The sequence below is a fragment of the Diceros bicornis genome, chromosome 3 (assembly GCF_020826845.1).
Source record: "Diceros bicornis minor isolate mBicDic1 chromosome 3, mDicBic1.mat.cur, whole genome shotgun sequence".
Classification (NCBI taxonomy): Eukaryota; Metazoa; Chordata; class Mammalia; order Perissodactyla; family Rhinocerotidae; genus Diceros; species Diceros bicornis.
This window is the reverse complement of record NC_080742.1, coordinates 88,069,137-88,083,250: the sequence shown is the minus strand read 5'-3', so window position 1 is coordinate 88,083,250 and position 14,114 is coordinate 88,069,137. Positions and strand designations below refer to the sequence as shown.

Here is a 14,114-nt window from a genome sequence, read left to right as displayed (position 1 = left end):
AGGTTAGGTCTCATGACATCGGCCTTACTAAGACTTCAGATGTTCCCAGCACCTCCAGTGTCATGAAGAGTCTCCTCAGGGAGGGGAAGGGACTTCTTGACCCTCAATAGTGTAATGATCAGAGCACACCCAACCTCCTGTGCCAGGCTGGAGGTAAACCTAAGGAGGGCTTTAGTTTCCTTAGTAGCTGAAGTTTGCTCAGATTCAGCCATGTGGATGCAGATTCATGTTTAAAACCCACACAGGATAGCTTTCCTTTTTCCCTTTGGGAAAATAGTTGAACCTAGTAGTTGACCATAGATTGAATGTGACACTGTGTGTTAGTGGGGATTCTTTTGGTTGCTTAAGCAAACAAAGGTGTAAAGATACCTTGTGGGACCCGTGGGCAGAAATGCAGACTGGCCTCAAGAGTGAATTGGATCCAGGGAGTACAAAGCCATCTCTCCACTGGCATCATCATTCTCCCCCACAGCACAGCACTCCCTACTCCTTGCTCCACAAGGTGGAAAATGTCTGCCTCACAAGGCCATGTTTGCTTGTTCAGGCCACACAGATTGACGCAACTTCCTAGGACAGAATCTGATTGGCCCGAGCTGAGTTAGGCCTCCTCTAGAGCCAATCAGCTGTGGCTGGGGGTGGGATATGGCTGCCCGTGGATAAGAGAAGAGGCTGTTTGCGGAAAAGGGGCCTTCGTGTGAGGTAGGCAAGCTGTGCCTAGTGCTCAGCCGAGCTACTCCTTGTGTTGTTTCTTTAACCGTTTTATGTTCTTTTGTCCTAACCACTGTATTCGTAAGAATCTTGGTTCCTCAGATTCACTCGCTAAATACTTTGACATAGACATTGCTAGTGAAGGAGGCAATAGCACACTAGAGCAAGGGCTTTGGGGCTAGACACACGTCTTAAAATCTCAGTGATGCTATTGTGACTTACTATTGTATACTTGGTACATGGTGCTAGGTGCTTAGATTTTCTTTTCCTTCCTTCCTTCCTTCCTTCCTTTTCTCTCTTCCTTCCTCTCCTTCTTCCCTCCCTCCTTCTCTCTCTCTCTTTCTCTCCTCCCTTCCTTCTCTTTCCTTTTTTGGCTAACAACTTTATTGAGGTGTAATTCACATACCATAAAAATTGATCCATTTAAAATTTAAGGGTTTTTAGTATATTCACAAAGTTGTGCAACCATCACCAGTCAATTTTAGAACATTTTCATCACATCAAAGAACAAACCTGTACCCCTTAGCTATCACCTCCTAACTTCCCCCCATTCTCTTCAGCCCTAAGCAACCACTAGTCTACTTTCTGTCTCTACAGATTTCCCTGTCCTAGACGTTTCATAGAAATGGACTCATACAATATGTGGACTTTTGTGATTGACTTTTATTCATTTAGCATAAAGTTTTCAAGGTTCACCCATGTTGTAGCATGTATGAGTACTTCATTCCTTTTATGGCTGAATAATATTCCATTGGATATACCACATTTTGTTTATTCATCAGTTGATGGCATTCGGACTGTTTTTACTTTATACCATCATGAGTAATGCTGCTCTCAATGTTAGTGTAGAAGAATATATGTGGACATGTGTTTTCATTTCTCTTGGGAGTTACATTATTTCTATGACTATGCTTGTAAAGTGCTTAATGGAACGCCTGACAGATCATAGGATGTAACACTGTTAATTTCCTTACCCTGACCTTCCCAAAGGTTATGAATGAAAGCTATTTCCTGCTTGCGGCCCTTAGAAGAAAGTCAGGCTCCCCCTAAAGAGCCTGACCCCTGTGGGTCAGACTCTGAGGTTACTGCCCCCAGGGGTCCTGGCATCACCAAGTAGCAGATTCTTGCATCAGGCTTGTGAGAGGTGTCTATCTGGGGTGGTTCTGGTTGAAGGTACTGAGAGGGCAGATAACGAGGTTTGAGGGGCGAAATACAGAATTTGGAGTAGAAAGATAAGAATTGGATTCCCTATTCTGCTAGTTAAATACCGTGATCCTGGGCAAATCTCTGCCCCTTGATCTTCTCACCTTCAAGATAAGGATAACAATAATTACATCTGGAAATTGGCAGTAGGGAGGGGGCTTATGTATATTATAATGTGTGTATAATATGGAAATCAGGTGCTATACAAATGTGTTACAAGCTCTAGGGCTGCCATAGAAAAAGAATCAGACTTTGAAACTCCATTCAGATCCCAGCAGGTTGAGAGGGCAGTTGGAGCTCTTCAGGAGCACTTTTCAGATCCTTCAGCAGCTGCTGTTAACCCGTTAGGGCTGCAGCCCCCTTGTGAAACTAGTTCTTGTCTGTGGCTGGTTTTCTGGCTCTGAGAAAGACCAAAGTCATCCTCAGTTCACCAGGACTACAAGCATATTAGATCTGCAGTATGATCTCACTTGAACACTTTTGGGTTATTCAGTTATTCCTCACCGTTTATTAACAAGTCTGTCTTTGTCCTAGTGATGTAAGATGCCACCTTTATCATACATAAAGTTCTATGTGTACTTGGGCCTACGTCTAGATTTTTCTTCTGTTCCATGGGTCTATTTATCTCTTCGTGTGGCATACCACACTATTTTAATTATCAACACTTTATAGGGCTGGCCCCGTGGCTTAGCGGTTAAGTGCGTGCGCTCTGCTGCTGGCGGCCTGGGTTCGGATCCCGGGCGCGCACCGATGCACTGCTTCTCCGGCCATGCTGAGGCCGCATCCCACATGCAGCAACTGGAAGGATGTGCAACTATGACATACAACTATCTGCTGGGGCTTTGGTGGAAAAATAAATAAATAAATAAATAAAACTATTAAAAAAAGAAAAGACTGTATAGTGTGTTTTCATATCTGGTAGGGCTAGTTGCCCCACACTTCTCTCCCCCATCTTTTTGACTTTTCATAGTTTTCCTAGCTCTTCTTGCATGTTTGGAAATCTGGCTTTGAGGTATTCAGCAGCCTTCTGGGAGGTCCTGGTGGAGGATGGGAGGTGGGATGGTGGTTGAGCTGTCTTTTGAACCTGGATGTGCTTTTTTTTTTTTTCCTCAGTAAACTGGTTTTGTAGGACTCTGTTTTCTTTTAGATTCATGAGTACTGAAGTCTTCTGCTGGCTGGATAGCACTCATTTTCCATGAACCTCCAAAAGAACCTTTTAAAACAATCTTTAGGTGAGAGAGGATGTTAAATCTTGGTAAATTTGGATAAAGGGTATAGAAGAGTTTTCTATACTGTTCTTGCAGTTGTTCTGCAAGCTTGAAGTTATTTCAAAATAAAACATATTTAAGGTTGTTATGCTTCTGGTAACATATCAATACAAATTTTCAGAAAATCTACACAAGTTGTGTTCACAGATTCTGCCTTGGTTCACGTGTTGATTGACCCCTGCAAAAAAAGCCAGCCAGTCAGTTAGCTGGAATCTCCTTACAGTGTCATTGCTGCTTTTTCATTCAGTGGTTAGTGCTTCTTGAAGTGTTGAGTCATCCTGAGATTATGGAACCATCTATGCCTTCACTTTTATACCCCAAAGGAAATTCAGCCCATCCTTCAAGCCCCAATCCACAGAGGAATCTCGCCTTCACCTGTTTTGCTTGTCATATTGTGTTTTGTATTGGAGACATTCATGTGCACTTTTTTCCCCAGCTTCATTGAGATATAATTGACATGTAACATTGTGTACATTTAAGGTATACAACGTGATGATTTGATATACGTATACATTGCAAAATGATTACCACAATAAGGTTAGTTAACATATCCATCACCTCACATAGTTAACTTGTGTGTGTGTGGTAAGAACATTTAAGATTTACTCTCTTAGCAACTTTCAAGTATATAATACAGTATCGTCATGTGCATCTTATTTCTTGTATGAGAATGAAAACTCTTGAAGGGCAAATAAATCTATTTATTTTACATTTCTCCAAGGCTTCACTCAGTTCCCTGTGTGAAGTAGACACAACTATTAGTTGGAAGAATGAATTACGTGACCATTTCCATAGGTCCCCATATGATCTCTCTTCGGACCCATTGAAACATCTGTACTGGGAAGTGGTTACTGAAGACCAGGATCCAAGTCTTGATGGTCACTGGGGAAAGGAAGTAATAAGAATAAAGTATCACTTACCCTTCTGTTCAGGAAATACTGTGGCAAAACCAAACAAGTAGTGGAGTGATGGGCTCCGCTGAGCCCGGTGCCCTGCAGCTGTGGTTGTGGCTTCGAGGCAACCACGGGGCCTGTTGGGGGTGCCACAGGGCAGCCCAGACACCCACAGGCAACAGCAGGGTTTACGTTTTCCCGTTATTTGTAATAGTAATAATAATACATACTTATTATAGAAAATTTGGAAATCTGGGGGTTGTTTTGCTGAAAACATAGATAGAGAGAAGGGGAAAAATCATTCGAAGTTTCCTACCTAATGACAAGTACTATTAATCCTTTGTTACATTTCCTCCCATATTTTCCTATGTGTACAATTTTGAATAGGAATAGATTCCTCCCCGCCTCCCTTGTTAAACATTTTTTATTCATATTGGACACAAGTTTTGGGATCCTGGTTCTTTTGTCTAATGTTACAACATGAGCACTTTTTTCCGTTTAATAATAGTCGTCTTTTTTTTACCTTGACTTTTTAATTTACTTTTTTAATTAACAGCTTTATTGAGATATAATCCACATACAGTACAATTCAAACATTTAAAGTTTACAGTTTAATGGCTTTTAGTATATTCAGAGTTGTGCAACCATCACCACAACCAATTTTAGAATGTTTTCAGCACCCCAGAGAGAAACCCCGTACTCATTAGCAGTCACTCCCCATTCCTCATGCCCACCCACTCCTGACCCAGGCAACCACTAATCTACTTTCTGTCTCTATAGAATTGTAGTCTTCTTAAACATAGTTTAATTTGCTGTATAAATTCCATTGAATAGCTGTATTATAGTTACACATTGCCATTATATTTCTTGACATTTGAGTTATTTTTAATTTTTCAATATTATAAATAATATAGCTATGAACATTTATGCATACATTTTTTCCATATTTAGGATTATTTCTTAGGATAGATTCCCAAAGGATAGAAATATATAATCACAGAACCATAAAAAGAGAGACCCATAAAAAAAACCTTGGCTTTCCCTCCCAGCTCACTCAATTAGCAGGTGTTTACAAAATTCGGCATGGTGTAAAAGAAGGGTAAAACCATTGCTGATCTTGAAGAGCTGAACTAGACAGACGCTCAAAATACTGAGTTCGAGTCTAGTTCTCGTCTAGATTAGAGAATGTAATATGAGGCCACAGGGATATTGTATAAGAGCACCTGACTTGGATTCGAAACATATTCTCATTCCGGGCTCTATCACTTATGAGTTGTTGTAACAACTAAAACAAGTGCCCTAACGTCCCTGAGCCTCACCTTCCTCATCAGAAACAGGATAGGAGCATTGACATTGACCTCTGTAGAGGTTAGAAATAAGAAGTGGTTTCTGGCCTAGCCCAGAACAGAGAGAAGGAAGAGCAAATTTAAATATTTGGGAGTTGAAAGAAGTTAGAACCTGACTCCTCCCAGTTTGGTGACCTGTAATACACGAAAGAAACAAAAGAAAGTGTATTTTTTTACTTAGAAAATACATTGACCTGAATTGAGATTTTTAAGCCATATTTTGGCAGTATTAGCATATTTCATAACTTTCGTAACTCATACTTTTATGATTTATGGCAAACTCATACTAACTTGTTCCAGAGAGGTGACATGAGTAGTTATCGAGCATTAACTCAGGGGGGCTGACACCACTAAAACCTTACCCGCACTGTAGTTTAGCACTCATCTGCAAGATGGCCACCTAATTATAATTTTTCTTTTTTTAACCTCCACAAAATGGTGAACCTAAAGGCAACATATGGAAGTATTTCCACATTGCAAGTTAGTGAAGGAAAAAGCATGATTTGCAAATATTGTCAAGTGAAAAATGTCTTTCCATCCTACTAAGGTGGCCAAATACATCTCTATATGTAGGAATGTTCTGCAGATGTGAAAAAATCCTTCCTGGGTTTATGAAAGTGAGAACAATAAAAATCTTTAGCTGCCTCTGGCCTCAGGAGCATCACAAAGTGTGGTCCAGGCTGCACTCAGGCTGCTCTAGCCACAGATTCCCAGTGGCTTCATTTATCAGACAGACCGACAGGTGTAGGTTAGGAAAATACCGATCAAGTTGTTAAAAGAAAATATTTTTGTCAGTAACTGGGTATTCGTACCGAAAGAAAGTCTTAAAATTACTCAAATTATACCCTTGGTCTTGAGGCCTCCTTTAGAGTGAAAACAAGCCTTGATATTGAAGCCTGTGGGGGGGAGGTTCTGTGAACCAGCATCTTGGAGCATTTACACCTGGGTTCGAGGGACAGGAGCAACTCACTGTGTGCTGTTAACACCTCCAGCAGATTTCGAAGATGCTCTGAAAAACAGGAGCAAACAGACACACTGGAGTAAAAGGTTGCCTTACAAAAGAGAGGGCGAAGGAGAGTATTTCTGTGGCTGACTGCCACTGCAAGTGACAGGAAAATAAACTTCCTTGGTTCAACTCATGAATTCAACCTAGGAATTCCCTGGGGAACTTAGAAATTCAGAGTCCTAGGCCCTCCTCTGGCAGTCTGATTCACTCGGTTTGAGCTGGGGCCAGGACTCCTCACTTCTAGCAATTGTCCCTGCTGATTCTTTTTTTCTTTTAAATAACAGCTTTATTGAGATATAATTCATATACCATAAAATTCACCCTTTTGAAGAGTACAATTAAGTGTTTTTTAGCATAATCACTCTTTTGTGCAACTATCACCACTGTTTAGCTTTAGAACATTTTCATCACTCCCCTACCCTAAAAACCCCATACCCATTAGCAGTTGCTCCCTATTCCTCTTCCCCCAGCCCCTGGCAACCCCTGATCTGCTTTCTGTCTCCATGCATTTGCCTATTCTGGACATTTCATATAAATGGAATCAACAATGCGTGGTCTTTTGTTACTAGTTTCTTTCACTTAGCATAATGTTTTCAAGGCTTATTGTATCTGTCCTTCATTCCTTTTTATAGCTGAATAATATTCCATGGTATGGCTAGACCACATTTTGTTTATCCAGTCATCTGTTGATGGACATGTTAATATAAGAACATGGTATGTGTTTGTTCATTCAACCAACATTTCCCAAACACTCTTATTTGATGGGAGAATCTTCTGGGTTCTAAAGCAGAACTCTTAGAAATAGGAAGACTTTGGTTGTTAGCAGAAAAGTCATACCTTGGCCCTGCCTGTCTTTACTGAGTGTAGCGCAGTGAGGACTGGGGTCCGGTTGTGGTGTGTGGTGTTTCTGTGCAGGCCTGGGTTAACCCTTTGGTTCAAGAGTGCAGGCTGCCAATTTGCCCAACATGGCCCCCTGGGTATTGTTCTGAGGTAGCACATAGCCTGTGGCGTCTGTTGTTCCTCACCTGCTTCACAGTCCTCCATCTTCTTCCAACTGAGAAAAAAAATTAAGCTATTATGTAAAAAACTAGAGCAATCCATTTGAATTTTTTAGAAAACTTTTTTTCTGAAGGTGATGAAAATGAAGCATCCAGAGCCTCAGGAGTGAGCTTCACTGATCAGACACAGCAAGAGTCAGATAAGGTGATTGTGTGCTTTTTTTTCCTTCTCTGGAAAGGAACGTATTTTCTGAAAACAAACACCTTCTAGATATGCTTGCTATTAAGAAGAATGCTCAGTTGAGAAAATAACTATTTTTGTTCTACTGTAATTGTTATGGTTTCTTCTCAATTTTGTTGCCTACTCTTTATACCGTGATAAAAGTAAGAGTTATTAGAATCATTAAAGTTGAACAGCTTGTAGCTTTATTTGCAATACATAAAAATTTAATTTTATTAGTATGTAATCATTTATGATCTAAATTATATTTTTTTATTCAGTATGTCAAGTATGACCATTTTATGAATCAAGTTATATATAATATATATTTACCTACATTTCAGAACTAACATACTACCTTAGAGCAGTAAAAGGCACTGGAAATGTGTTATAATTGTATATGTTTTATTCTTCACTCCACCTCCTCCCCTTTCTAAATTTCTTATTTTTTTCATTGAATATGCTTTTAGTGTATTTTCAAATTGAGATGTAATTCACATAAAATTCACCATTTAGCAAGTGTACGGTTTAGTGACATAGTATATTCACTATGTTGTACGACTGTCACCACTATCTAATTCCAGAACATCTCTATTTTCCCAAAAAGAAACCCTTAGCTATGAGCAATCAATCCCAGTTCCCCCCTCCCTATATGGATTTGCCTATTCTGTACATTTCATGTAAATGGAGTACAGTATGTGGCCCTTTGTGTCTGGCTTTTTCACTTAGTGTGCTTTCGAGGTTTATCCATTTTGTAGCATGTAATAGTACTTCATTCCTTTTTATGGCTGAATAATATTCCATTGTATGGATATATGTCATTTTGTTTATCCAGTCATAAGTTGATCGACATTTCCAGATTTCACTTTTTATTTAAATCACTGTTTTTGTTTTAAGATTTGGGGAAAATCAGTTTTCCCCCCTGTGGCTTAAACATGTCCAGATTGTTTTTCTAGCAATCTCTAAAACAGTAATATCTGAACTTTTTTAATAGGCGACTTTGACAGCAAAATTTCTGTAGACTGTGTGTCACCTCCCCTGTTGCCACCATAAAAACCCCACCAGAGTTAATAGGAAGGTTATTACTGTTGGTGAGAGCTCCATGGCATCCTGTATGACTTTTAATATTATAAGTGGATAATTAATGCCCAGAATAAAATATGAACAGTGCTCTAACGTAGGTGGAAGCACTCTGAGAGGCCAGGCCTCAGACCATGAGTAGCTTTCTCACTGGGCTCCTTGCGCTGTGACCACGCTGGCCTCACAAGTGTGCTGAGAAAACCTCTTACTCCTAGTGACCTCTCTGAATTATCTCTAATTTTTCAAGAGAGAAAAGGTCACAGTGAGATGCTTCTGGTCAGTCTCAAAAGCCCACAGAAAACATAATTGCTCCAGACTGACATCCCCAGATCAAAAACCTGTATTATTTTATAATTCCTTTAAGTTTACCCACTTTAAGTTTACCTGCTTAAAATTCCAGCCTGACCTCTGAAAACACTATTTTTCTTTTATTAAGTACTAAATGTGAAATTATTAATTAAAAAACAAATACCTCCCCACAAGAGAGTCAAGATTTTAAAACAGATATAAAGTGTTTTCCCACAGGTAGGAAGGAGGAAGTGACATATCAGATCTTTCCCTGAGAGCAGCTCTTACAAGAGAGCCTGAGGGCACCTCAAGGATGGAGGGGAGCAGCCAGCTCGGGAGATGGCAGCTCCTTTACAATCCCCACCACACCGGCCTGCCTGCTCTCTTTCCTCCACTGCCGTATGGGGAACTAGCAAAGGCCATCTGGAAACACCAGCCTTGTGAGACAGTAGAAGGCAGTTCCTAACAGATTAAGAGTTAAGAAGACTCATCCACAGGGCTTCTTAGGTTCCTGTGAGCCCTCCAATCAACTTGACATTGATGCCCAAAGAGAACTTTGAATCAAGAACAGATTTGACAGTATTCACTTTAGCAGGAAGAAAAATGGGATTAGATTATGGACTTGATGGGTAAACATAATCCACTATAGGTGTTGCAATTTAAAAAATATTTTTCCTCAATTTGTAAGACCGTTTTAAAAACTTATGAAAATGATCGAATGTACAAAAAAAATGAACTTTCATGTACCCATCATCTAGCTTCAAAATTTTGTATAACATTTTAATTCTAATTAAAATTATTAGTACTAATTAAGCCCATCTGGTGAATGGGAAGTTCTGTTTTTATGGAAAGCAGTTGAGTGGGAAAATGTGTTACTAGTCATGCATTCATTATACTTCCTGGAAACCAGTCTGTTTGGATCACAAGGCCACATTGCCTAGGAAGATATAAAGAACCTTGGGTTATGTAGAAATCACCTGAGGCCTTTGATTTACCATATTTAAATGCAGATTCGAGGCCAGCCCCCAGTCCGTTTTGGTGCATCAGAGTGGTGCCCAGGAATCTACCTGTCTAACGAGGTCCCCAAGTTGACTGGAACAGATCCGCAGTGGTCCACTCTTTGGGAAACAGCTCCGTCTTGCAATCCTAGACCTACGAAGTGACGGTGAAATTCATCATGGTAATTTAAGTGATGGAGTACTCCCAACTAGCAAATTAGGCTAGGCTTATCACCTAATTAATGACTTTTAAACATCTGAGACAAAAGGGAAGGGTCCGTTTTGTGGGAGTAGCGTTTTCCATTCCCCTGTGAATTCAGAAAAGCTAGTGGCCTGATTGCTGAGTTTGTAGGAGTTCTGTGCCCCCTCAGTTCCGGCCCCTGAAGCCCACTTGAACTTGCTTCTCAGAATGTGGTATCAGCTGTTTCTCTAGAGACCATGGTTTTAGGATTGGAAGTTATTACTGCCCAGTGGGGAGCAATTTCACTTAAGTGCCATGGTGTTTAAGTGTTTCTTGGGATCTTTAACCTCAACGTCCATACTTGGTTCTCTGTGCATTAGACACAGTGGACTTTGTCCCTTTTGGAAAAGCTATGACTTCCTGGGAAGTATAGAAAAGCCGTTCCCTTGGGGAGAGAGCCAGGATACAGGGTTGGGCATGACCCAAGCACAATCCTGGATGCTCTTCCTGAGGGGCAGACACCATGTCTTACTCATCTTTGAGGCCCCAGAGCATCCTGCACAGGGCCTGGCACCTATTCATCGTCAGGGAAAGAGGATGCCAGCTTGAAAGAAGAGGGTGGGTGGAGAGAGTTGCTGCTTACATGGAACAAAGCTGCATCACTGTGGGTTTGGTCTGTGTGGAGGCGGAGGGCAGACATGAGGAGGGCGGCAGGGAGTGGCCGCTATCCTTGACGTCCGGTGGGGCCCTCTGCCAGATGCAGGACAGAAGAGCAGTGTCTGTCAGCCCAGCCAAATGGAGAGACTCCAGAAGCTTTGTGGAGCATTATGAGAGGGGCACTGAGTTCCTTCCTGTCCCTGAAAGACCTTTCACGGCTCTCTTCCATGGCTGGAGGGAGAGCCCTGGGGCCTGGCTTCTTTGGAGAACTGGGCTTCCGCTCAGCATTGACATACCCCAAAATGTAGGGTGATCCGTCACTGGGTAAGGGGACAGCTGAGCTCCATGGGCAGGCCCTAGCTCCATCACCCTCCCCAAACACACAGTTTCTTGGAGCTGTCTGTTCCCTTCCTTGATTTTTCAGCTCATGGTCCCTAACCTCCCTCTTTTTAATTTGTTACCCATATTCACTCTCCTTTTCTTTTTCTCTTTCTCCCTTTCCTTGTTCCCAAGAGTTGTATGAATGTCTTGAAGCCCAGCTCTTTGATTTCTTGGGGGAGGAGATGCCCAGGCCAGGACCTTGGGCAGCCACCCTGTCACCTGGCCGGGAAACCATCCTGGGAGAAGGGGTAGGAATCTTAGAAACATGAGAAGGGGTTGGGAGAGGGATTCCCTGGAGTTCAGTGGAAAAGAAACGTGAATCTCTAGTATCTCAATACTCCTTGAACCTCTAGTCAAGGAGTTACCTCCTCTCCATCAGGAGGGACCAGTCCTGCGGTGTTCATGCTTCACAGAAGAATTGCGTGGTCTATCCTGTTGGCATTCTGCGATGGGGTCTGTTCTTCCTAGCCACGTCCACCTGACCAATGTCCATTTGTCCTTGTGTTGAGAGATAGAGTTCTGTAGGGACTTGCTATTGAAATAATACATTTTAATCAGTTACTTTAGTTCATTTGGATGTCAGGCACTGGAGTTTTATGAAACTACTACTTCTGCACTGAGACTGCTGGTTTAGTATCCACATGATTCTTGTTATCTTTCAGGTTTGAGATGCTCATTGGGATTCCTGGGTTTGCGGGGACCATCCCCTAGTTTTCCTTAGACCAGACAGATGACCTAGTGGTTAGGCCTTTCCTCCTCCTGGGTTTGGAGGCGCTGGGAGGGGCTCTCCCTGCAAGACCCTGAAGCCAAGGACCTTAAGGCCGTCAGAAGAGTAGAGTACCTCTGTGGATATTTCAGCTTTGATGTGTGGTTTATTTCTTGCTCAAGTAAAGTAACAGCTCTTCTCTTCTTTGGGGATTATTCATCACAGGTTCTTAGGGAGCCTGAAAAAATGTTGGGCCGTGCTGGGAGTTATGTTTTGCTTTCTAAGGGTATATGTTTTCTTAAAATTTTTGGTGACCTTAGCTAAAAGATATAGAGATACACACACAAAAACACCCGAGAAGAGTTGGCATAGGGTCTGAACCTCAGGATTCTGTGCCCGTGCCCCGTTCCTGGGTCAGGGATTCTGAATGGTGCATTCCTGTCACATACCCCTACTCTTGGGTGGACTCTCTCAGGGATAAATATTTTGGGGTGTGGGCCCAAGATTGCTGTTATGGCTCACTGAGTGTGCATCCCTGTTCCCCCAGGCGACTTGGAGCTCCTCTTGGTGCTGACATGATGACAGTGTGCAGGCCAGCCAAGGGCAGCCACAGCCAGCCTGAAAACCTGAGCTACAAATTGGCTGACAAGTAAGAACTTTTCTCCCCCGAGAGTGTAGAAGTTGGCCCAGATTCTCGGTCTCCTTCCTTTCTCTCCAGCCTTTCCCTCCTCGCTAACCCTGCTTCCTTGAACTGAGGAGGCATTTTTTTCTGAGTCATTGTGATGCACCTCCTGTAAATCATCTCCACGCGCTGTGCTCAGTTAAGAACTTGAAACCAAAGTGGTCCAGGGAAGGTCTGTCTAGTGCCCAGTGTGTTGAGAAAATGATCCCCTGGCGGCTTCAGGCCATATCCCCATTGACGGTTTCCAGTCCAGGGTTTATTTTTCTAACTAAGATGCACAAGTATTTTAATTATCGTTGAGCTCTAAATCTTTGCAGCTGCATCTGTCCACATAGCCAGCTTTACCCATCTTTTACAAGCAGGGCTGTCTTCTCTCCAGATGGAGCCCTTTCCTCTGATTCTCTCTCACATTCTGCAAAAGAGTTGGCAATCACTGAGCTGTTCACAGCTCTGCGCCAGTCCAGAGCCCCTTCTGGGGCCATAGAATCCTGGAAACAGGAACTCGAGAAACTCCTGGATGCAACAGTTGTGTGGAGAAGGCACTCTGCCCCTGGTTTTATCATCCTTGCCTCTCTTGCTTGAACTTTGTAAATCCGACGTGGTCTTCCAGCAAGCCATCCTTTTTTCCTCTTCAGTTTTTAGATTGTGAAGTCACTCCAGATGTTTGGAATCTTAGACAATAACTATAATCATTACAATAACGCTAGTTACCATTTGTTAATATCAAGACTTATAATGTGTGCTGCACTCTGGGCACATTACCTATATTAACTCATCCATTCATTCATTTAATAAATATTTATGGACTACCTACTATGTACGGGGCACAGCAAACAAGGCAAATTTAGCCTGTGCACCAATAAAGTTCCAGTCCAGAGATAGGAGATAGGGTTCTTATTTTAAGATGAAAAAAATGGATCCAAGATTCAAACGCAGGTCCCTCTGCCTCTAAAGCCATGTATTTATCTACTGTCAATATTGTTTAACAGTACTTATGGTATTAATGATTATATATTATATCATCAATTGTCACTAAGCATGAACTAACCTGAATCATGGTTTCATGTGTCTGTCCTCTTTATCTTGCTTCTGGCACCCTGAGACCAAGGGCTTTAACTTCTGCCTTTTGAACTCGCAATAAAATATCCACAGACTGATTCTGATTCTGACTAAAATCTGAATTCATGCTAATGTCCTCAGTGGTGACAGGACAGTTAAAACATGTGTTTCTCTTTTGTAAGCACTCTGTTATGAATGCTAATTATTTATTTAAGTAAGGAATTCTGCTTTGATAGCCATATTTGTCATGAAAATGTGTTTGCAATTTCACAAGTTTCTAATTTATGCTGAGCAACCAAGAACAGCAGCACAACTTTTGTGCTAATGTTCCAATCCAGGGAAAAGTCTACAGAAACAACTGTTAGTCTTTGGAATAGACAGCTAAAGTTACTAGATGCATGAAATTGCTTATTGTTCATCCCTCAAGTGAACCTTAACTG

At 41.7% G+C, this 14,114-nt stretch overlaps 1 protein-coding gene across 1 annotated transcript in view; it reads left to right on the top strand.

Annotated features, from left to right (window-relative positions):
* The window catches only part of DENND2A (DENN domain containing 2A), a 96,439-nt gene that overhangs the window by 12,480 nt on the left and 69,845 nt on the right, over positions 1-14,114 (top strand). Inside the window, exons 2-3 of the mRNA XM_058531413.1 lie at positions 12,159-12,219; positions 12,481-12,582. Of these exons, the coding sequence (XP_058387396.1) occupies positions 12,509-12,582 (74 nt within the window). The 5' untranslated portion in view covers positions 12,159-12,219; positions 12,481-12,508. The remainder of the gene's footprint in view (positions 1-12,158; positions 12,220-12,480; positions 12,583-14,114) is intronic.